Genomic DNA, 23,958 nt, shown 5'->3' on the forward strand with positions numbered 1-23,958 from the left:
GAAGGCAAACTCTTCAACAGATCATCCACATAAAGATTTATTGTGACCGTGTCAGTTACTTCTGCTGGGAAACTGTTTTTATGTTTTCCTAAGGCATAACATGCACAACTAGGAGAGGATACCGCTCCAAATAAATGGACAGTCATCCGGTACTGTACCAATTCCTGCTCCATGTTTCCTTCTGGCCACCATAAAAATCAAAAAAAATCCAAGTGTTCTTCTGCAACGTTGACTTGATGAAACATTGATTGCACATCAGCCATGATTGCCACGGGTTCCTGCCTGAACCATGTCAAATCTCCTAACAAAGAGCTTGTCAGGTTTGGTCCTTGAAGCAGCTGTGTGTTCAGCGTTACACCTTTGAATTCTGCCCCACAGTCAAACACAACACGCAGGCTTCTTTTCAGTGGATGATATACTCCATGGTGAGGGAGATACCAGATGTTGCCATCAGAGCGTTCCAACTGATGCTCTGGCACCTTTTCAGCATAACCTTTGTCAATGACATCAGTAAGGAAGTTTGAATATTCTTTGTGAAAAGCTTCATCCTTCACAAATCTCCTTTTCAGTGCATTGACACGCTGTTTAGCAACAGAAAAGTTGTTTGGCATGTTTACTTGGGGTGTCTTGAAAGGCAGCTTCATTTTGTAATGGCCGTCTTCAAGCTCTACTGAACTTTCCATTATGTCCATGAATTTCTTTTCCTCTACTGACATTTCCTCTTTGTCATTAAATAATTGCTCACTGAAATCATGGTTGTATTGACTTATCAACAGTTCTTCCAATTTGTCAACACCAATCCTATTAACATGAACAGCAGTGTAGCCATTCTTGCACTGTGTTGCACGGTTTCCATGTAGAGGTCCATTAATCACCCAGCCGAGTAGAGTTCTTACGGCATATGGTCCCTCTCCTCGACTGTTGATAACTTCCCACGGTTCCATTAACTTTGAGGCGTTTGTGCCAATCAACAAATCGACATCAGCGTTAATACGGGGAATATGTATACCGTTCAGGTAAGACCAATTACACAACTCTTCAGTGATGATGTTACTTGTAGACACTGGCATTTCCTTTTGTGTAAACATACTAGGAAGTTCATAAAAATGCTTGTCAGCAAATTCAGAAATTTCCAAGCCTTTGACGATGCAACTTAGAACAGTTGTATTGTGACCCATTGTACGTAAATTAATCTTTGTTCTTTTTCCTTTAATGTTGAGTCTTTCCATTAGACTTTCTGAACATAAAGGCCCCTATTCTCCCACACGCCTTCGGCGCTAAAACGGGCCTTAAACGCAAAAAAACGTGCCTTGCGCCTGCCTCGGGAAGATATCAACATGGCTTTACGCTGGCAAATGCGCTTTAGGCGGAATGGGCGTGGCGCTCTCCCTGAATGGGCGAGAATGGGCGTGTCGGCCTTAAATGCCGGCCTAATGATATCTTCCCAACTGGCGTAAATTTAGCGCTTTGCGCTTTTGAAAACCAGGCCTATTCAGTGCGCCAGTTGCGAGGAGCGCTCTTCTGCCTCTCCCCTGTCACCCTTCTCTGTCCCTCTCTGAAACCAGGCCTATTCAGTGCGCCAATTGCGAGGAGCGCTCTTCTGCCTCTTCTCTGTCACCCTTCTCTCTCTCTCTCTAACTCCCTCGCTCAGACAGACACAACACACTTCCCATAGGAAAAATAAGTTGTAACTTCACTGCCTGGCATGTCCCAGCATGCATTGTGGTACTCCATTTCGCTACTAAATAGCAACCAAATGAGCCGAAATATATATAAAGGTAGATCTAAATAATGTGTAATGGTAACACAACCTGCAACATTTCAATATTGGACCAAATAAAACATCGAAATGAAAACACCACCCTATGTGAAACATATATATCCCTTGTCGATTTAACGTGATTTAGATAAGTGACAGCGAAACGCGCTTCTACTGTCATGTGCTATACTGTGATGTTACGGCCTCCACACATATAACAGAAATAAGGCTCAAGTGGAAACCACAACATAAGAAGAACGCCACACAAGAATCAAAATATAGGGTTTTTATTGTCCTTTCCCCCAAAGTATTAGAAAAAGGCCCAAAACCATAAAACAAAATAACCTGACAGTTTGGCCGAAATAAACAAAAGGGAGAGGTGTCTGGGCTGGCCCATATAGGGCCGTCGAAGCCAGCCCCTCTCCTTAAACTAACAATTGAAAAACGTACAAAGAATAATTTAGATTAACTAAACTAAAACTAAGGACGAAAAACAACTACCATAACTGCCAGGTTAAACTAAAACAATAAAGCCTGGCACCTATTGTGCCAGGACCTAATAACGGAAAGAAAGGGGCAAAAGTATCAAACCAAATGTACAGGTGCTGCTGGGCTGGATTCAGGTGTAGAGTCACTGTGTCCCAGCAGCAAGCCAGCTTATATACCTGCAGGCAGAGCTGCATCAGCAATCAGCTGAGTGTCTGCAGGTGTTCAGCCTTAGGTAAGGAGGAGCAGAGGAGATCAATTAAGGAACAGTACAAACACAGAATGTAAACACATGAATGTGCAACATGATACATACCATGTGTGAAGTTTATTATGCACTGTCCATGGCCACACGCAACAGTGATGTCCGCTCCAGTAACTTGGCCCTACTTCACATTTAGTTTTACAATAACAACACATTTATGCAATGACTTTACATAATGTAGGGTATATTTATGTGCATCATTCTACCTGCAGCAGGGGAGAGAAAACGATAACTTTCTGGACAAACTTTCACCAATCTAATTAATCTCATCATATAGGGATATGCTATATTTTTCTAGCTGATGCATTTAGAACATTCTTTTCACTTTGATCTTGCTATAGTGTAGCGTATTTACATGCTTGCAGTATTTAAACTGCAGTTAGATTGGTTTGAGAAGCATAATAATATGGAATAATAGCCTATATATGGAGACAGACAGACGGGATGAAGGAAGGGGGGGGGGCAGAGGCTTGGCTTTGTCTGGTTTTACCGGATTTCTCCTGGAATTGAAGCTTAAAAGGCAAGCGTACTGCACTTCTCCAATGAGCGGACTGTGCATAATTTTACGCTTAAAGCAGCTACGAGCAACTTTTTCGATTGTTATTAAACAGTATAATTACAATATTGATGCATCACATCTTACCTATAATAGTAGCTGAGACCAAAGCTGTGTGGATCAGAGAATGCTCCCTTAGATGATTATTAAGTCTGTGTCTGTCTAAACTCGCGTCAACAGGGGGCTCTCTCCCTCTCTCTCTTACCGCTGGACCGGCTAAACCCGGAAGTGAAACGCGGAAGTGAAACCCGGAAGTGAAACGCAGCTGCCTGCCTACCCCGTTCGCGCTGCCTAGCAACATAGCATAACAATGTGAACGCCACGCATACTCTCGCGAACATCTCTCGTTATATTCTAACAGGTTTTTTGGAAGTTATTTTGTGGTTATGGCCGAAGTGGCTGCTGCAAACCGTTTCATTTCACTTCCTGATCTTCCCTGGCCACAGACAGACTACACTGGCCGATTCACTCGGGGTTCAAGCGAGACTACTCTGCGTTGGTCTCAGCTACTATTATAGGTAAGATGTGATGCATCAATATTGTAATTATACTGTTTAATAACAATCGAAAAAGTTGCTCGTAGCTGCTTTAAAAGGCGTGGTTATAATGGTTGAGGCTGCGTGTAGCGCCGATACCAAGATAGCGAGTGCGCTGGTCCACACCCACTAACTGCGCTAGGCGGCCTAGCGCTAGGCCTTAAACACAGTTTCTACGCCGATTGCAACGATAGGGCCCAAAGTGTCCGTACTCCCTGGATCGAGAAACGCGTAAGTTTGAATGACTTTGTTTCCCTTTGTACACTTAACTCATTCTCTGCCAAAGACGTACCCGGACGTACTTTTAACAATGGCGTTCTGTGCCAAAGACGTACTCGGACGTACTTTCATGTTTTGGGTGTTTACATTACATCAGACACTTTCCCAGCCTATGACATTGTTTCAAGTCAAACTGATAAAAGGAACCCGCTAGTTTAGTATTTATGGGTGGAGCCTGTGGTCGAAACAGAGTCCGACTCAGAGTTCTCGGATGGCGACGATGGCGAGGAAGACGCCAGCGTTTTTGTTGTTGCTCCACGACGGAGCGCCAGAGCGACGAAGGCTCCCCTTCACAGCGTTCTGATCCGTCTGACACAGATGAATCGGAGGAGGAGAAATGGGTGCCACTTGGAGAGAGCGATGACGATGGTAAAAAGTAGCCTATTTTTTGTATCGCGTTTGAGATGAAATGATCACACACAGCCGTCTGTGTCACATAAACATTTCAAAGTTTACAGCACTAACGTAGCTATAGTGTGATATTCTGTGCTAACGTTAGTTATGAGAGGTAACGTGACAGCAGGTAACGTTACAGCACTCGTTATTCCTGTGTGTGTGTGTGTGTGTGTGTGTGTGTGTGTGTGTGTGTGTGTGTGTGTGAGAGAGAGAGAGAGAGTGTGTGAGTGTGACCACATAAGGGTTCGTTCCATTTGTTTATGCTTTTATCAAGCTAAGCTAAAAATCCACATGGCAACTGTAAAAGTAAATTATTTATTTGATTTTGTGCACATATTTATCATACTTTGATATTTTGTGTTTTCAGACTCTGAGTCGATGGAGGCGCAGTCCAGTCCTAGTCCCAGTCCTGTGTGTAGTCCTACACCACCTATTTCGGAAAGACCATGTCTCGAAATAGGTTCCAACTTATTCTGAGGTTCTTCCATTTTACTGACAATACTGTAGCAAGGAGGCTGCGGCCAAGCCTCATCTGTCAAGAAACCCCAGGGGCCAGACTCTCTCTCTCTCTCTCTCTCTCTGTAGCCGCTCACTGGGCGGGATGGACCGACACAGCTCCCTCAAATACATTCTCTTATTTTTTATTTTTTATTTATTTATTTGGGAAAACAAATACTGTATATGTCTGATGTGTCACTGAGGCAAAAAATAAAAGGCTCAAAAGAGAGTTCTGCTTGAAACGGTGTCCTTCACTAAAAACCTCTTTTTCTCCTATTACTCTCCCAAGGAGGGCATTTTTAGTGAAAACAAGCTAACTTCCACTGCTTGTAACTAAACAAGGAAACATGGTAGAGTTTCAGTTTTTTACAAGGGGTAAGAAGAGAGTCTCTGCTTTATTGTGAGATATGTTGTGTAATTTTATTCCTAGCACAGAATATTCTGTGGGTCCTGGAAGATCAGGAAATATGCTCAAAATCCTGGCACTGGGAGCACACAGACCGAAATGACCCTGGCAGAGAATGAGTTAATATTGACAGGTAGGATTGAAAGGATGCCGTTACTGCCCCCGGCCCCTGTATGACCACAGCCGTGCCACACACCGACAGTTCCTTTGGTTGATCTTCACCTTTGTTTGTTTCCTTTTTCTCAATGTGTAGAATGCTGGGATGCCTTTGGTTACAAACTCTGCAAGATAAGCGTTTATTACATTCCTTGCTCATGTGCCCTATGCGTAAGCAACCAAAGCAAACTCCTTTCTCCTTTAGAAAGTCCAGTTTCTCCTGATGCATTCTCTTTTTCAATTGTTGGCAATTCTCCAATACATGTCCATGTGTACAATACAAACAGCTACAACGTTTGATGTTGTAGGCGAGATATTTTGTGTTTGAGTCTGAATGCTTTTCTTGGTTACATTCACAGTTGGTTCATTAGACATAAAGACTGCAGTTGCAAAGCTGTTTCTTTTGAACTGTGGCTTTTGTGGCAACTTTGCTTTGTTGCTTCCTTTAGTTACACCAATTTGAGTGTCTTGGATATCACCAAAAATCGTATCAGAAATTATTTTGACTTGGTACTCAATGAACTTGACAATATCCTTAAAGCCAGATCTGCCACCTTGGATTCAGTGATTTCACATGCTGCCACTCTCCATTTCTCTCTGAGCTTGTAAGGAAGTTTCTGAGTTATTGTTTTCATGTTGGCTGGCATATTGAGTTCATCCAAATATTGCAATTCCTCCATAGCATTGCAACACTCCTGTAAACACAACGCATATGCCTGCAGTCCTTTGACATCTTCTGCCTTAACAGAAGGCCATCCAATAATTTTGTCCACATAGGCAGCTGTGACCATTAGTTCATTTCCTAAATGTTTTCTGAGAAGGTCTTTTGCCACAGCATAACCTGCTTCTGGATCCAGATGTTGGCAGCTGCGCACAACAGTTTTAGGCTGCCCCCTGGTGAATTGTTCCAGGTAATACAAACAATCTCCTTTGTTGTTTGTTTTAGCTTCCACGCAATGTTCAAAAGCTCTTATGAATGTTCTGAAATGTAGCGGATCTCCGTCAAAAACAGGTATTTCTCTGTGTGGTAAAAATTGAGAGTGCTGTGTCTTTACAAGAAGTTCGGTTACTTCATTTTGTTTTTGTAACAGACTGAAGATATCTCCTGGTACTTGATTGCTTTGAGAATGTATTGCATGCTGAGCACTGCCTTGAGACTGTTGTGTTTCTTGACCTCCAGTATTTCCTTGTGGCTGTGTTGTATGTTGAACACCAGTATTTACATTTGATTGATGTGATCTTGTTTGTCCAGTTGTTTGCCACTTATTGGAGTTTGTCTGAATTGCAGATTTATTTTCCTTCTCCAATTCCATTGTTTTCTCCATATTTGATTGTTGAGTGTTGTACGACAATGCATATTTCTGCTGAGTTGAGTCCTTTTCCGGTGGGATGTGTTTTTTAGCATCTGGGTTGAGAGTTGTTTTTCTTTTAATATAGGAGCTCATTCCATCCGAACGTGGTTTTGACACAATGCTGCCATGACGTGAGGTATTCAGCACTGCCAACTTTGCTGCAGTTGCAGCTATTTCAGTTTCAATTTCAAGTTGCTCCTTTTTCCTTCTTAATTGTTCCGCTTGCTCCTCCAAGTCATGCTTTTCCTGTAGTGCAGCAGCCCGTGCCATGAGTGCAGCCTGCTCTGCCTCTGCTTGAAGCCGAGCAGATGATGTTGTACTGCTGCTGCTGCTTCTTGAAACAACACTTTTTCGTCCTGTTTGTGAAATACTGTCCTGTGGCTCTACCACAACCCCATCATCAGTACCATCAACAATACCATTGTCAACATCAGCATCAGGGTAACCTTCATTGTCAACCAACCATTTGTTTACACCAGGATTAAAATCATTTACACCCAGCATTTTTACCTGATACCACATATCATGTTTTTCCACCTCTTCTTTAGGTAATAACCCCAACAACGTTTCATGATTTTGTTTTGCTTCAGCACAGAGAGTATTATATTTTTCAAATGTACCTTTTACCTCTCTTATGTAGCTTTTATCATCCATCAAATCAACAATTGTAGGCTATCTTTGATTTTCCATGCTCTCTTTAATTTACCACTTCTTTCTTTTTGCAAGAAGCTGATTTTTTCCTGAAGCGCTTTTTCTGTCATTTAAACAACCCGCTTTTCCTTTACAGAGTGCTCCACCTTTGAATCCACCTGCGCAGCCTGCGCCTGCGCTGGCAAGAGTTCAGAATCGGGAATGTTCTTCTCATGATCCGTCATAGTCAAAGTCAATATGCAAATTCAGCAACGCAAATTTGCACAGTCATGCGAAAACGACGCGCTCTGTTCCTTCAACCAATGCATTGGATTTTACGCGCAAAGTTTTGTGTGCACACATTTGGAATGGCCATTCATTCGTTGGTAGCTACATCACATACCTTCGCGTTGGCCGGCATACAGGTGTCTGACGTCCCGTTCAGGGGCGGTTCTAGGCCTTTTTTGGGTGGGCTTTAGCCCACCCAAAAATAGTCTCAGCCCACCCAAAAAAAAAAAAAAAAAAATATCCTTTCTCTCCAAATCCATGGTGGTCATTAGTAGCAGTTTCTGTTAAAATGATCTTTATTTATTATTTATTTTTGCCAAAAAAGTGCCACCGTTGTAGTGCTGTTGTTCAAAATTACAGTACATTTTCTCAGATTTATTGGTGTCTTTCTAGTCACACAATTTAATAGTCAGTGTTTCCCATACACTGATCTATTTGTGGTGGTACACCCTACATAGATTTTGACCCCCACAATTACTGCCACATATTAATTTCAACTAGTTGACTGCAAACTCCTGCTTTAGTGCTTACAGTATATTATTATCTTGTCGGAATATTATTCCAGCCAATAAGTTAGGAAGTTCCCTTTTGATTTAATTTTACTTTTGTTTTGCTTACAAAGCAAAATGTTACTTTACTTGAAACTCCCCTGAAGTGATTTTGGTATTATTTATGCAAGCATAATTCTACCATATAGTAACTTGTATGCAGAATATATATACTATATATAGGGAAACAATTATTTTTTCATCGCTGTAAAACCACCGAACGGTAAAGAAGATATTGATGTCTGTAGTTCTTCATAGATCTAGTCTCTTCATTTTGATCTCAAAGTGCGCCAGTTTGATCCATTTTTACTTGAAACTGTGCAAAATTTTCTTCCGGGGGGGCATGCCCCCGGACACCCCTAGGGGTTCAGTAGTCCATGACCTTTGGGTGGGCTCCCCCTGAGTCTCTGGTGTTAAATGAAGTTAACCTCTGAAGCCGTACAGCCTACAGACTATAGATGCACACACACACAACATAATTTTAGTCTGTTACATAATATGATAGTCTCGTACGCATCACATAAAATAACTTGTCCTCCCGATCGTTGACAATTGTATAGTCTACGTTGTGTGCAAGATAGAGTATATATGTGCCCGGCTCTCTGTATAGTATAAGAAAATGTATAGCTCAGGACGTAGAGCGTGGGAGAACGGGGTTCAAATCCCGTGTGTGCTGCTGAATTTTTAATTTAAGATCCTGGTGAAATATGGTAAATCTGAACGTTCAATAAACATCTGCAAATAGTGGGTGAAAAAACTTTCACTTTCAAACCTTCCTTGCACGATTTTTCAACGTTGACCCTAAACGTTTTTTAAACGTCTTTTCAACCGAAAAATGCTCGCTGGGTCCAGCCCGGTAAGAAACGGTAGGGAGATGAATGAAGCCCGGGAACACAGGTAAACACCAGCAGCAATCCAATGATGTCCTCAAACGTCAGCAAGAAATCCAGCGATGTCCTTAAATGACAACAAGAAATCCCACGCTGTCCTCAAATGCTTCCTCAATGAAGCAAGTTTTTGACTTAATGTAGAGCCCCCTTTGCCTATCCAAAAAAAGGTCACTACGGTTGCTATAGAGTAGGCTATGTTTAGACGCGTGCAAAAATGAGGAAATGTCCAATGTTTCAAAACAAAGTGATTTATTTACTCACAGTCCGTATGTTCCAATAACAAACAAAACGTATAACAATTCCTTTGTGATAAGTCTAAGGCCAATCATAGACCAAAATACAAAGCAGGTTAATTAATTCGATCATAGACGCACGGTCAAAAACTTGTTTGCTTCTCACAAAATAGCAACAGCTGTACCAGGTAATGGGTTGATTATATCACCTTGGCTGCTTTGCCCAAATTGACAGCGGCACTGCTCCCCCAAGTGGTGGGAGGAAACCAAAATAAAAGAACAGCAAAAAATGGCTCTTACAGTATGGCTAACCTAATCATCACTAAGGCTTTAACCAACAATGTCCTCCCTCACCATTAGCCTTTAGCCCCAATGTAAGTTGAAATCTCTATCCCTTGTGTATTGACGTGCATAAAAACGTGCATTGCCCACAGATGCCATCTGTGGGCGCACTTTGCGCTACTGTGCTGACCAGCTCAGTGAGCTTTTTACCAAACTCTTTCAGATATGCGCTGACTGTGGCCAGATACCCACAATTTGGAAAACATCGACTATAATCCCGATTCCCAAATCAAAAAACCCGAAGGAACTTAACGATTTTAGACCTGTTGCGCTTACATCCCTTGTGATGAAGAATTTTGAGAAGATTTTAAAGGATATTATTGTCTCCTCAATTGACGGGAAACTTGACCCCTTGCAATTCGCTTATCAAGCAGGTAAAGGTGTAGAGGACGCCAAACTCTTCATCCTAGACAGAGTGTACAGGCACCTGGAGAAACCCAGATCCCACGTGAGAATCTTATTTGCTGACTTCTCCTCAGCCTTCAACAAGATGCAGCCTCACATCTTGATTGAGCGTCTTGCCTCTCATTTTAATTTGCCCGATCAGCTTTTATTGTTACTTTTGGACTTTTTAACTAATAGAATCCAGCAGGTTTTAGTGAATGGTCACATGTCCAATGTATTGTTTTCAAGTACTGGCTCGCCCCAGGGTTGTGTTCTTTCTGCCCTGCTTTTTATTTTGTTCACAGACCTCTGCAGGTCCTTCCAGGAGGGCAGTCTCCTTGTGAAGTACTCTGAAGACACTGCCCTACTGTCTCTTCTTGAGGGCTCAGAGTCTGATCATGGAGATGCCCTTCCTGCCTTTGTCAAATGGTGCGATGACAACTTCCTTGATCTTAATGTGGCCAAGACCAAGGAGTTAATTATTGATTTTAGGAAGAACTGTGACAAACCAAAAGCTAGCATCATACATGGTGTGGATGTTGAAATCGTAGAGACATACAAATATCTAGGAACAGTGTTCGACTCTCAACTCAAGTTTGAGGCGAACACAGAGTCTATTGTCAAGCGTGGTCAGCAAAGAATCCACTTAATGCGGAAGCTCAGTTCCTTTAATGTCTGTGACACCATTCTTTGTAATTTTTATCAATCTTTTATTGAAAGTCTTTTAACTTTTTCATTTATTTGCTGGTTGAATGTGTTGTCTGTGAAGGACAGGAATAGCCTAAACGCTATAGTCAAGGTCTGCTCCAGGATTATTGGAGTCCAGCAGAATAACCTGTGATCCATCTGGGAGAAACGTGTGGTACAGAAGGCAAAAAAGATCATAAGACAATCTAGCCACATTTTGTCCAGTGAATTTGCTCTGATGCCCTCAGGCCGGCGCTACTATGCGCCCCCTAGGAGAACGAACTGGTACTCCAAGTCTTTCTTCCCTTCAGCTGTCAGGCTGTTAAACACAGACAGTAGTCATTTTAAATGAATGCCTTCACTCATACAGTATGAGCGCACAACAGGCTGTACGTATCCTGTCTGTGATGAACAGGTTAGGCTTGCTCATACATATATAGATATATATCTTTTATTTCTTATACATGTTCTCATGTCTTTACATATAGAAATATATGTATACTTTTTATTTCTTGTTCATGTTTATATGAATATGAGTCTGATCTGTTATCTCTGACATTATTTGTTTGTTTATGTCATGTCATGCTGTTACGTTACGTCTTGTCATGTCTGAAGTTTGTAGCTCACTGTGAGCTTTTGAAGGTAGGGGAGAGTGGGGTGAGTTGTGCCACTTTTTACTTGAGGTGTCTTTAAAGTGAGGGCATGGCAGTGGGAGCGTACCTATGTTCCCCGGGTCCTATGTTCCCCGGGTCCTATGTTCCCCGTTTTTCACTAACCTCTCCCAGCCCCCACGCCAAACCTAACCTCCCCCCATGCCTAAACCTAACCTCCCCCAGACCCTAACCCAAAACCTAACCTCTCCCACCCCCACGCCTAAACCTAAGGTCGGCATTGCGGCTTCTATGTTCCCCGGTCTCACAAAAACGGGGAACATAGGACCCAGGGAACATAGGACCCGGGGAACATAGGGATGACCCCATGACAGTAATGCCTCCAACTACAATAGGTAAATATATGTCAGGATGTTGTGCACCACTGGGAACACTCCCTTTGGATCTTAAATAAACTGTTAAAAAAATATGGCTATTCTTAAAAAAGTGGTCTCTTGGCACAACTTGCCCCCGGTGCGGGGTAATAAGGTTTTATTTTGTCAAAGCAAGACAAAATAAAGATAACACTAAAGTCCAGTGTACTATAACAGGGTTAAACAAGGCTAAACGGTAGCAGCAGTTGACCTACATATTTAACATTTTCAGAAATAAAAATTATGTTCAAAATGAACAAAATCAACTATCACAGAGCCAGGCTACACTTGCCAATACTGCAATATTCTTCAACAAGGTCTATTTAAACATTTAAGAACAAAATTAAATAAAATTTCACTAAATCAACTGCAACTGCACTGGCACAACTTAACCCAGGCCTTTTGGCACAAATTACCCCATCCCCACCATTTTAACAAACTTGTATCATATAGCTGGTTTGGAGCTAACATCATGCTAACAGTATAGCCTCATATTGTAGCTTACTAAAACACTAACACATGTGTGAAATGTTTTCAAGCTTGTCTATAATTGTTCAGACACAACAATCAATAAACCTTGATCATAAAAAATTTACTTTGAGAGGCAAAAAACAGTTTTTTGAACTTAAATGTGCTTAGCTCTTGTGCCATCTGCCTCCCTTCTTTGCAGAGTGAGTAAAATGGATGCCTCTTCAAAAATGTGTGGTCAGATGACCAATTTCTTCTATGGTTTTCTAGATACAAGGGGTGGCACAACTTCCCCACTGGCACAACTCACCCCACTCTCCCCTATTGGGTATGCTGTGAAACTGAATTGCCCTTCTGGGATTAATAAAAGTTGTCTGAAGTCTGTCTGAAGTCTGACGTGAGAGTGAAACTTACTTAATGTGTTTACAAGTCAAGTTTCAAGATTTGTATTGTCACTGTTGTACAAGTAGACACGTGTGAAATTCTTATGCTGTGGGCTCCGTTACATAAGGTTGGTAGGTACAAAATCACAGCAAACAACAAGGCAATAAGGCAACAGTTAACAAGGGCAAACAGTGTAAACAGTGTACCCTATGTAAAGGGCAATTAAGGCAAACTGTAAAATTAGAAAGGTAATTGAGTAGAAGTAATAAAGTATTAAAATAGAGTAGGATAGAATAAATATTAAAAAGTGTTCAGTGTCCAAAAGTGTCCACTTGTCAGTGGAAGGGCTCTATTGTTGCAAAGGCGGTAATTTTGCTTTAGCGCACGTTTTGTGCCCAAATAGCGCTAATTGTGGGCGTGTTGCCCCGCTGGGCTTGGCGTCACCTTGGCGCAAAAAGGCTTGTTTATGCCCTAAGAGCCACAGCGTCACGTCTGTGACAGCCTGGCGGATCAGAGGCAGCTTCCAACATGCTGAGTGCAGGGTGCTTTTACTGACATAGGGCAAGGGCGGGGGATTAGCAGACCAATAGTTTCCTAAAGCACAATGCTACAAATGACAGTGAAAAAAGGAGGAGAGAAAACCAGCGGAGAAATGTGTTGTTTGCGCTGCAGCAGTCAGAGCACATTATTTTCGGATTAACGAACTGTCGGATTAGTGAGATTTTCGTTGTCGGGTTAACGAGCTGTCGGACTAATGAGATGTCTGTCCAATGGGCCATTTTTCGGACTCGTGAGGTGTCGGACTCGTGAGGTGTCGGACTAGGGGGCAGTCCCCACTTATTCAGCGGGTAGCTTGCATGTTGCGTTCAGGTGCACTGTAAAAAAAGAAAAAATGTTTTTGTTTCTTTTGCAATTCCATCACGGGCCACACGCAAGTTGAGTATCGCTGGGTTACTGTATACTGGCCGGCACAACTTTCTCAAAACCAGTGGCGAACCGTGCCTATCAGAACCGGGCCTTATATAACATCACCCACCCTCCCCCACACCCACGCACATAAACCCAAATGTAAAATATATAGTATACTGATCAAACCTGGTCCAAAACCGAATAACTAAAAATCATGCAATGCTGGGATCAAGTGAATAAAACCGCTTAAAAAGAAGTGTCCCACACTGACACACACACACACACACACACACACACACACACACACACACACAAACACAAACAAACTACCCTACTGTACGTGCAAGTCTGATAGGTCTCTCTCTGTGCGCACTGCGTGCGTCTTTACGCATTGGTGAGGGTGTAAACAGGCTATTGGAAAGACTACATGCCCAAGATCTATGACGAGTTGTCTTCCACAGCCAGCTTAGGTCGCTGTATCGTTACACACAATAATTACTCCACTACTCCTCCTCAGCTATGAAAATTACATTAGGCTACATAACCAAATGGCTGTCACTGTCAATAACACAAACACAGTTTTAACAATTAGCTCAATACACAGAAAGACCAGGTGAAGACTCTGATTATTAATTAATACACAGGACAAGATGTTACTATCCCTTGTGCCAAAATCCGAGGAAAAACACATTTAGAAGCCCAATCCAGAATAAAACAAGCTAACAGGCTAACAAACTAATAAACAAGACACAAATCACCAGTTACCTACCCTAGCCAACAGCAGTATGAAGCATGTCATTGGGGTTTTCAAGTGGGCACCTTCCTTCACCGACGTTTCGTTAAGTTAGGCCCACGACACCTCAAGAAGGCTTAACGGTGTAATCCAGCGTCCTGGAAACACCCCCCTCCATGCTACCACCGCACAACTGCATATTACCTCACTATCTAAGCCTAGCTATCCAGGTCGGTTCGGTATGACATTCCTGACTACACCACCACTGTCAATGATTCAGCCCTGTTGATGCGGACCGTTAATCATGACCAACAACAAACAATCCCTAACTACACCACCACTGTCAATGATTCAGCCCTGTTGATGCGGACCGTTAATCATGACCAACAACAAACAATCCCTAACTACACCACCACCGTCAATGATTCAGCCCTGTTGATGCGGACCGTTAATCATGACCAACAACAAACAATCAATCTGACCTTAGCGAGCTCCCCAGCTAGCATGTTTCCTCCTTATCCACAGCCATTCACTTGCTCGTTCTGCTGCCTGAGACATGTTGCTAACCGCAAGCTTCAGGCTCCGTCCCCGAATGCCCAACTCAGTTAGTAAGGCAATAACGGACTTTGCCACAAAACCACGGCAGCCCACCTCTACAGGCCGCACTCGAGCCCTCCAACCTCGCTGCTCTGCCTCTGCTGCCATTTCAGCATACCTAGCTTTCTTGCGCTCATAAGCCTCCTCAACTCGATCTTCCCACGGGACTGTGAGTTCGATAAAATAAACTCTCTTCTCTACCTCAGACCACAGTAACAAGTCCGGACGTAGCCGGGTGCTAACTATATATGCTGGGATGACTAGCTGTTCATTCAAGTCAACCCTCATTTCCCAGGCTCCACCTACACTTAGCTGCCCTAACTTGTGCCTGACCTTAATTGGTCTAATCTTTTCTCCCTCACGTATAAATTTGATCTGTCTAGTCTCTTTGCTAGCAACTAGAGAATTTACTTCTAGCCGCTTTTCCTCAACTGCAGCTGCCAAACATTTCAACACCTGGTTGTGACGCCAGGTGTATCGCCCCTGGGAGAGACTGACCTTACACCCTGACAGTATATGCCTCAATGTACATACACTAGAACACAACGGGCAGGCACCATCCTCGCCCAACCACTGATTTAAGTTCTGGGGAGATGGCAGCACATCCTAAGTAGCCCCTAGAATAAATCTAATTCTGCTGGCCTCCATGCTCCACAACTCTCTCCACTTCAACTTTCTCTTCTCTACACTCTCCCAGTTCACCCACTGCCCTTGCTTTGCCTGCGACACTGCCTTAGTACATCTTACTGCCTCCTCTTGCCTATGTACTTCTTCAACTACCATCTTCCTCTTTTCTATTACTGATGCCTTGTTCCACACAGGTTTCCCTATGCACAACCCTAAGCCTCCACGCCCATGCTGCACCTGACCTATGATATCCCTGTGTCTAAGAGCTGACTGTGCTTGCTGTACTGCCTCCTTTGGGTTCCACTTCCTCCCTGTTTTAACTGTGGGCGCTACACTCCTAACCACTGGATCCTTTGACTGAGTCAGAGTCATTTCCAGTCTAACCTTAGCACACTTGAACTCCTCTGTCAGGCTAGATAATGGCAATTCCAATATGCCTTTCCCATATAAGGCTACACTGCTTAGGCAGCGTGGGACTCCGAGCCATTTTCTAATGAATGAGTTAATCATCCTTTCTAGCTTTTCTACCTTTGAAAGGGGAACCTCATACACTGTCAGTGGCCACATCAACCGAGGCAACAATCCAAACTGCAAACACCACAACTTTAACTTTCCTGGGAGCCCTGACTTGTCTATACTTGAAATACCTTGAATCATTTCCTGCCTCACCTCCTCAAACTGTCCCTTATCACTAAGACTTGCATCATACCATCTTCCCAAACTCTTGACTGGTTTCTCTAACACTGTAGGCACCACCTCATCATTTATAACAAACTTCTTACCTACTACCCTCCCTTTAATGATTGAAATACTCCTGGACTTACTTGGCTTCACTTTCATTCTAGCCCACTGCAGATTACTATTTAACTTATCCAACAATCTGCTAGTACATGGAGCGGTTGACGTCATAGTCGTCATGTCATCCATGTATGCCCTAATTGGAGGGAGCCGCAGCCCTCCCTGCAGCCTTTCTCCACCCACTACCCATTTTGAAGCCCTAATAATGATCTCCATTGCCATGGTAAAAGCTAATGGGGAAATTGTACACCCTGCCATAATGCCTATCTCCAGCTGCTGCCAAGCTGTAGTGTACTCTGCTGTGGTAAAGCAGAGTTGAATATCTAAGAAGTAGGCTTTAACTAAGCTCTTTATACTACCTGGCACTCTAAAGAAATCAAAGGCCTCCCATAACAGACTATGCGGCGCTGACCCGAAAGCATTAGCCAGGTCCAAGAATACTACATGCAGGTCTCTCTTCTCACGCCTAGCTGACTGGATTTGGTGCCAGATCATGCTGGTGTGCTCTAAGCACCCGGAGAAGCCGGGAATTCCAGCCTTTTGCACCGAAGTATCTATTAGCCTATTCTTTTCTAGATAACTAGACAGCCTCTGTGCCACAACACTAAAGAAAACCTTCCCTTCAACATTAAGTAGACTGATAGGTCTAAACTGACTTATCTCTAACGAGTCCCTTTCTTTAGGAATGAAGATTCCCCCTGCTCTACGCCACACCTTAGGAATAACCTGCTTCTTCCAGACTACCTTCATCAGCTTCCATAGAAACTGCAACACATCTGGAGCACTCTTATACAGCCGGTAGGGGACTCCATTAGGACCCGGGGCTGAAGAGGCCCTTGCACGTCTCACTACTTCTTGAACTTCTTTCCACCTTGGTGGGCTATCATCACACTGGCTCTCTATTTCACCAATAGGTGGAATATCAGCTGGGACTGTCATCTCTCTAAACCTTTCCCTATCTTTGTGAACCTCCTCCAAATATTCCTCAAGCTTCTGCTTAGGTACCATAAGGCTACCATTCTTTTCCTTACTAAACAATGACTTCACAAATCTAAATGGATCCTTATAGAATGCTATTCTAGCTCTCTCTTTCTTTTTCCTATTTTTCCTAATGCTCTCTGCTCTTCTTAAAACTGCCAACCGATCCCTCACATCTGACTGCAAGCAATCAATGCCTTCCTTCTCAACCTCTGTAGCTTTCCTCCACTGCCTCTTAAGCTGTCTTCTCTCCTGGATAAGTCTATCTATCTCTTGTTGGCGCCTAGATTTAACTACCTCACGCAGTTTCTTCCTTTTCTCAAAGACGCCAAACCTTTCCTTACCATAATCATAAATACAATCTCCCATTTTATCCAACTTACTCTCAGCAGTTCCTTTAAGCTTCTCTAACATCCTAACCAAATCACTATTGATATCTTCCCACTTCCTACTTTCCGCTGCACCTGGCCACTTAACTCTAGGCTTCTGACCGCTAATCTTCTCCCTTTTTGGCTGGCTGGCCTCTCTGCTTTCCTCGGTGCTAGGACCTGCCTCAACATCAGGGGTGCTGATGTCCTGCGAGCTGTGGGTTACTTCCTGTCGCTGGACTTCACCCGACTGACTTGATAAACTTCTTAAGAAATAATTATCAATGCGGGGTCCCTGTGTTCCCTCTACCAAGCACATCTTCCTGCCTTGATGGATTCTAAGGCCCCTCAAAGTTGTTACCTTCTGCCAGCCACACAAGCAAACCTGACGCTTCTTTCCATCTACATCTGAACTAGTGGCTTCCACTGACATGTTTTCCCTACTCATAGTCAAGTCCGTTCCAGAGTCAATAACCGTGTCAACCATAGGTGAGTCATCTTCCGCCCCCGCTCTCGCAGACTCTAGGGGTGTTTTTTCATAATTCTGTTTCGTAGCAAGTTTGGGTGTAACCAATGGCCTATTGGCCTTGGCTACTGCCACAATGAGCAGCTAACCCATTGCAGCCCCGATGGGGTCTAATCCCTCCTGTCAGCTGTCTTTCCATGCTGTCACTAGGTCTTTCCCTAGTTGTCAGCTGCACTATTCACAACAGTCACTAGCCTAAGCTAGCTTTAGTATGAATTAATACACAGGACAAGATGTTACTATCCCTTGTGCCAAAATCCGAGGAAAAACACATTTAGAAGCCCAATCCAGAATAAAACAAGCTAACAGGCTAACAAACTAATAAACAAGACACAAATCACCAGTTACCTACCCTAGCCAACAGCAGTATGAAGCATGTCATTGGGGTTTTCAAGTGGGCACCTTCCTTCACCGACGTTTCGTTAAGTTAGGCCCACGACACCTCAAGAAGGCTTAACGGTGTAATCCAGCGTCCTGGAAACACCCCCCTCCATGCTACCACCGCACAACTGCATATTACCTCACTATCTAAGCCTAGCTATCCAGGTCGGTTCGGTATGACATTCCTGACTACACCACCACTGTCAATGATTCAGCCCTGTTGATGCGGACCGTTAATCATGACCAACAACAAAAAATCCCTAACTACACCACCACTGTCAATGATTCAGCCCTGTTGATGCAGACCGTTAATCATGACCAACAACAAACAATCCCTAACTACACCACCACCGTCAATGATTCAGCCCTGTTGATGCGGACCGTTAATCATGACCAACAACAAACAATCAATCTGACCTTAGCGAGCTCCCCAGCTAGCATGTTTCCTCCTTATCCACAGCCATTCACTTGCTCGTTCTGCTGCCTGAGACATGTTGCTAACCGCAAGCTTCAGGCTCCGTCCCCGAATGCCCAACTCAGTTAGTAAGGCAATAACGGACTTTGCCACAAAACCACGGCAGCCCACCTCTACAGGCCGCACTCGAGCCCTCCAACCTGAAATTAAAAGCACAACGAACTCAAGACAGACTGAGGCGGGTTTGTGGAAACAAGCACGCAGTGACGTTAATGTAACTCCCGAGGGTCTCGTGGAAGCGAAGTGAAGCGAGACACAACAAAACCCGTGTACGGATCCAAAACTCCCCTTGCACACCGACATCAGCTGCCCCAGTGACACCACCAGCAATACAATAAAATAAAAGTATAACTTACCAATGACGTTCACAGTGGTTCACTTGAAGACAAAACCCAAATCCTCCAAAAAGCAACAAGCAACCCACAGCACAGCACAGCACCGCACAGCAGTAACTGTAATAATAGCCTCTTGTGCTCAACTGCATGTAAACTAAGGGTAAAGTTCTAGCTTAAACACGATTTCAGACGGAAGCCCGTCTTTATTGTCACACGAACACTACAACACATGGATGCGGCCACAACACACACTCATGCTGACGGTGGCCGGTGAAATATGTCCTCTGCATTTGACCCATCCAGGCTTGTCCTTTCCTCCAGGGGGCAGGCCAGGAGCAGTGGATGCTTTTTCTTTCCAGCGCCCGGGGACCATCATTGGACCATCATTGGACCAACTTCAGATGTTGTCGTCACTGGTCGGATGACGATCTTCTGCATGTTTTTAGTGGGGGGTTATGTACGGAGGAACCCCCTGGGGTAGCTCTAGTTCTAGTAAAGTTGCTAGCCTGGAAATGGCAAAAATATAGCTTTTTGCAGGTTGATAGCTCTAATTTTCAATCATTAAATCCTTTGGTTTGAACAGGCATCTTGAAAACTCCGCCACACTTCCTACTTCTCAGAAATCTCCGAAACATCATTAACTCCTCCCTCCTTGTCGTTCGCCTCGTCTCCTGGTTGGCTTGGATTCGCGAATCCCTGGAAATATCCCACCCACAACTCAACTAATTGTGATTGGCTAACCCCACAACTCAATGAAATTCTGATTGGTTAAGACACCTGTCATCAAAATTGTCATCCCCATGTCATGACCAGAGTAGGGTCTTCGCGAAGGGTTGCTGGCTTGCTGTCAATCAAATACCATTTTCCGGTCGAGGCTGGTCCAAATATTTAACCCCATATTTGCTGAAACAAAGTGAGTCCAAGATCTGAACAATTTAGGGACATTATTCCTGTCATTTCAGTGAATAAAAACTAATAAATAACAAATACAAATAATTTATTAGGGGGAAAATACTTTTCTTTTCAATTTCTTCTTGGGCCTTCACTGAATACCTAGAAGCAGACGGTTCCCCTAGTAATGTTATACACCTGTTAATGTTAATGTTAAACACCACAGACCTGTATGGTCGGGAATTATGTAGCATAATAAAACCATGACAAACAAATTCTAATTTTTAAATCAAGGTGTGTGTTGTTTCTGCAATCTAGGCTATAGTTGAAAATCAATGGCATTCTGAAGAGGGTGCGAGTGTGCGCGCGTGCAAGGTTTGGAGAGAGAAGGACATCCATGCCGTGCGTAATGTATCCAAGCCAGGAGTTGCCCTGCACTGTGTGGAGAATACTCTGTGTGCTCAGGCCCAGTGGGGTTTTTAGCGCTAAGTGTCAGAAGTAGAGGTGTCTGGATCCAAATGCAGAACAAAGAGGCAGCAGGCAAGGTTTTTAGGAGCAACCAAAAGTCTTTACTGAACTTTAAATACAAAAATAACAAAACCTACTAGCCACTACTGGGGCTTGGTAACTAGGAAGTAGCTGTGGATTGAGGCAGAAACTGACGTTCACATTCAACAATTTTAGAACCATTGTTGTAAAACTAGAATGTTTTGCGCTTTGGGTCAACATTTCTATTTCATAATTATTTGTGATGTTGAATCTCCATGCTGCACTCTTTAGATCAGTGCAGGCTTTCAGTCTCTGCAAGATGGATTTCATTTGGTATGCAGATTTTATTATGAAGGTTTAATATGTATATTATTCTGTTGCAGCTGCTTGAGGAGAACATCATCACCTTTGTGAAGAAGGAGCTGAGAAGGTTCCATAGGGTTCTGAGGCCAGAATGCTCAGAGAGTCAGAGGGAGGATGAGGAGGAGGTGGACGGTGAGGAGGAACAGCAGAGGAGGAGCAGCACAGAAGCTTTTCTAAACATCACACTGCTCTTCCTGAGGACAATGAAGCAGGAGGAGCTGGCTGAGGAGCTGCAAAGAAGTAAGAAGCTTTCACAGCTTTAATGTCATGAAGAGAGAGCAAAGAATGGGTGAATCATGTCTGTTAGAGCCAGTTTTGATTTTGTTTTCAAGACAATGATGCCACCTATAGGTGAAAGATTGGCAAAAGAATATAGGAGCAAATCATTTGGTGCTCCCCATCTAATTCCTTTTAATCAGGTGTGTGCAAGCCATAGCTGGAAGACGCCGTCGAGCTACAGTTCTCAACTGCAACAAACGAAACAAGAAACAAATGATTAGAGAGAACATTTTATTTGAGTTTTCCTTATTTTGATCTCATTTGACTTGTAAAGGCCCATTTTATTTTTCTGAATATATTTGAGTCATTATTTGTTTGGAATAAGCCAAATAATCCATTCCAACAAGAACACAAGATGAACAAACTGAGTAGCCACCTTCATGTTGGAACTTTACCGCGTATAGTGAATATAGTTTTAAGTTAAAAAAAAAGCGCTGACCATGTGTCCAAACTGCTGAAAACATAAACATTTGCAAACAAGATCTATTCATTACAAGATAGAAAAGTAAATGAGCGAAATCCCTCTGGATAATCTGGTAAAATTATTAATTTGTTAATGTGAGTGTAATATGCTGAACACAGTGGTGCACACTGGGAAACAAAACAGCACCACCACACCAGTTGTCTTTCACACTGAGCTGCACACAGTCAGGACCTGTTTGTCCACTCACCGGTGATGAGCTGAAGAGATGTCATGGAGTGGAGATACACATTTACCAGGAAATGTTCACATTTCTCATGTTTACTGAAACATCATTTGTTCTTTCAGAAACTCAACATCAACGTCCACAACAACAACACAAATCCAGTCTGAAGGAGAGGTTTCAGTTTTTGTTCGAGGGGATTGCTAAAGCAGGAAACCCAACATTTCTGGATCAGATGTACACAGAGCATTACCTCACAGAGGGAGGGAGTGGAGAGGTCAATGATGAACATGAGGTCAGGCAGATTGAAGCAGCATCCAGGAAACCAGCCAGACCAGAAACAACAATCAAATGCGACGACATCTTTAAACCCTTACCTGGAAGAGACAAACCAACCAGAACATTGATGACAAAGGGAGTGGCTGGCATTGGGAAAACAGTCTTAACACAAAAGTTTACTCTGGACTGGGCTGAAGAGAAAGTCAACCAGGATATAGAGTTCATATTTCCATTCACTTTCCGAGAGCTGAATCTGCTGAAAGGGAAAAAGTTCTGCCTGGTGGAACTTCTTCATCACTTTTTTCCTGAGACCAAAGAAGCGGGAATCTGCAGGTTTGACAAGTTCCATGTTGTGTTAATCTTTGACGGTCTGGATGAGTGTCGACTTCCTCTAGACTTCCAGAACAATGAGATTGTGAGTGATGTCACAGAGTCGACCTCAGTGGACGTGTTGCTGACAAACCTCATCAAGGGGAAACTGCTTCCCGCTGCTCGCCTCTGGATGACCACACGACCTGCAGCAGCCAATCAGATCCCTCCTGAGTGTGTTGATGTGGTGACCGAGGTGAGAGGCTTCACTGACCAACAGAAAGAGGAGTACTTCAGGAAGAAATTCAGAGATGAGCAGCAGGTCACGAGAATCATCTCCCACATCAAGGCTTCACGAAGCCTCCTCATCATGTGCCACATCCCACTCTTCTGCTGGATCACTGCTAATGTCCTGGAATATGTGTTGAGAACCAGTGAGAGAGAAGACCTGCCCAAGACCCTGACTGAGATGTACATCCACTTCCTGGTGGTTCAGTCCAAACTGAACATCAAGTATCATGAGAGCGCTGAGACAGATCCACACATGATTCTTTCTCTGGGAAAACTGGCTTTTGAGCAGCTGGAGAAAGGCAACCTGATCTTCTATGAAGCTGACCTGAAAGAGTGTGGTATTGATATCAGAGCAGCTTCCGTGTACTCAGGAGTGTTCACACAGATCTTTAAAGAGGAGTGTGGGCTGTACCAGGAAAAGGTCTTCTGCTTTGTCCATCTGAGCATTCAGGAGTTTCTGGCTGCTGTTCATGTCATCATCTCATTCATCGACTCTGGTGTCAATCTGCTGTCAGAACCACAATCAACCTCCACACACAAATCTGTCAATCTGCTGTCAGAAAACCAGTCAGAACATCAGTCAACCAGTCAGAAAAAAACAGAACAGCCAGGAGCCATGTTAGACGAGCACACGTTAGAAAATGAACCAGAAACTATCTTCTACCAGAGTGCTGTGGACAAGGCTTCACAGAGTCCAAATGGACACCTGGACTTGTTCCTCCGCTTCCTCCTGGGTCTTTCACTGGAGACCAATCAGACTCTCCTAAGAGGTCTACTGCCACAGATAGGAAGTAGCTCACAGACCAATCAGGATACAGTCCAGTACATCAAGGAAAAGATCAGGGAGAATCCGTCCTCAGAGAGAATCATCAATCTGTTCCACTGTCTGAATGAGCTGAATGACCAGTCTCTTGTGAAGCAGATCCAAGACCACATGAGTTTTGGAAGTCTCTCCACAGAGAAATTCTCCCCTACCGAGTGGTCAGCTCTGGCCTTCATCTTACTGTCATCAGAAGAAGAGCTGGATGTGTTTGACCTGATGAAATACTCAGCTTCAGAGGAGGTTCTTCTGAGGCTGCTGCCAGTGGTCAAAGCCTCCGATAAAGCTCTGTAAGTGCA

General features: G+C 43.5%; 2 protein-coding genes across 2 annotated transcripts in view; both read left to right on the forward strand.

Annotated features, from left to right (window-relative positions):
- Window positions 1-23,958, forward strand: part of LOC310775920 (NLR family CARD domain-containing protein 3-like) — a gene marked incomplete at its 3' end in the record, with an annotated part of 420,457 nt that overhangs the window by 364,340 nt on the left and 32,159 nt on the right. The gene's annotated exons all lie outside the window — the stretch shown is intronic.
- LOC310774945 (protein NLRC3-like) lies at window positions 9,034-23,953 on the forward strand (the record flags this gene model as incomplete). Its single annotated transcript, XM_083635035.1, has 5 exons — window positions 9,034-9,052; window positions 9,995-10,135; window positions 10,310-10,633; window positions 22,086-23,336; window positions 23,856-23,953. 5 exons carry the CDS (start codon window positions 9,034-9,036, stop codon window positions 23,951-23,953), a joined length of 1,833 nt encoding a protein of 610 aa, XP_083491161.1.

This window comes from Poromitra crassiceps (genome assembly GCF_964638095.1).
Source record: "Poromitra crassiceps genome assembly, chromosome: 4".
Classification (NCBI taxonomy): domain Eukaryota; kingdom Metazoa; phylum Chordata; class Actinopteri; order Beryciformes; family Melamphaidae; genus Poromitra; species Poromitra crassiceps.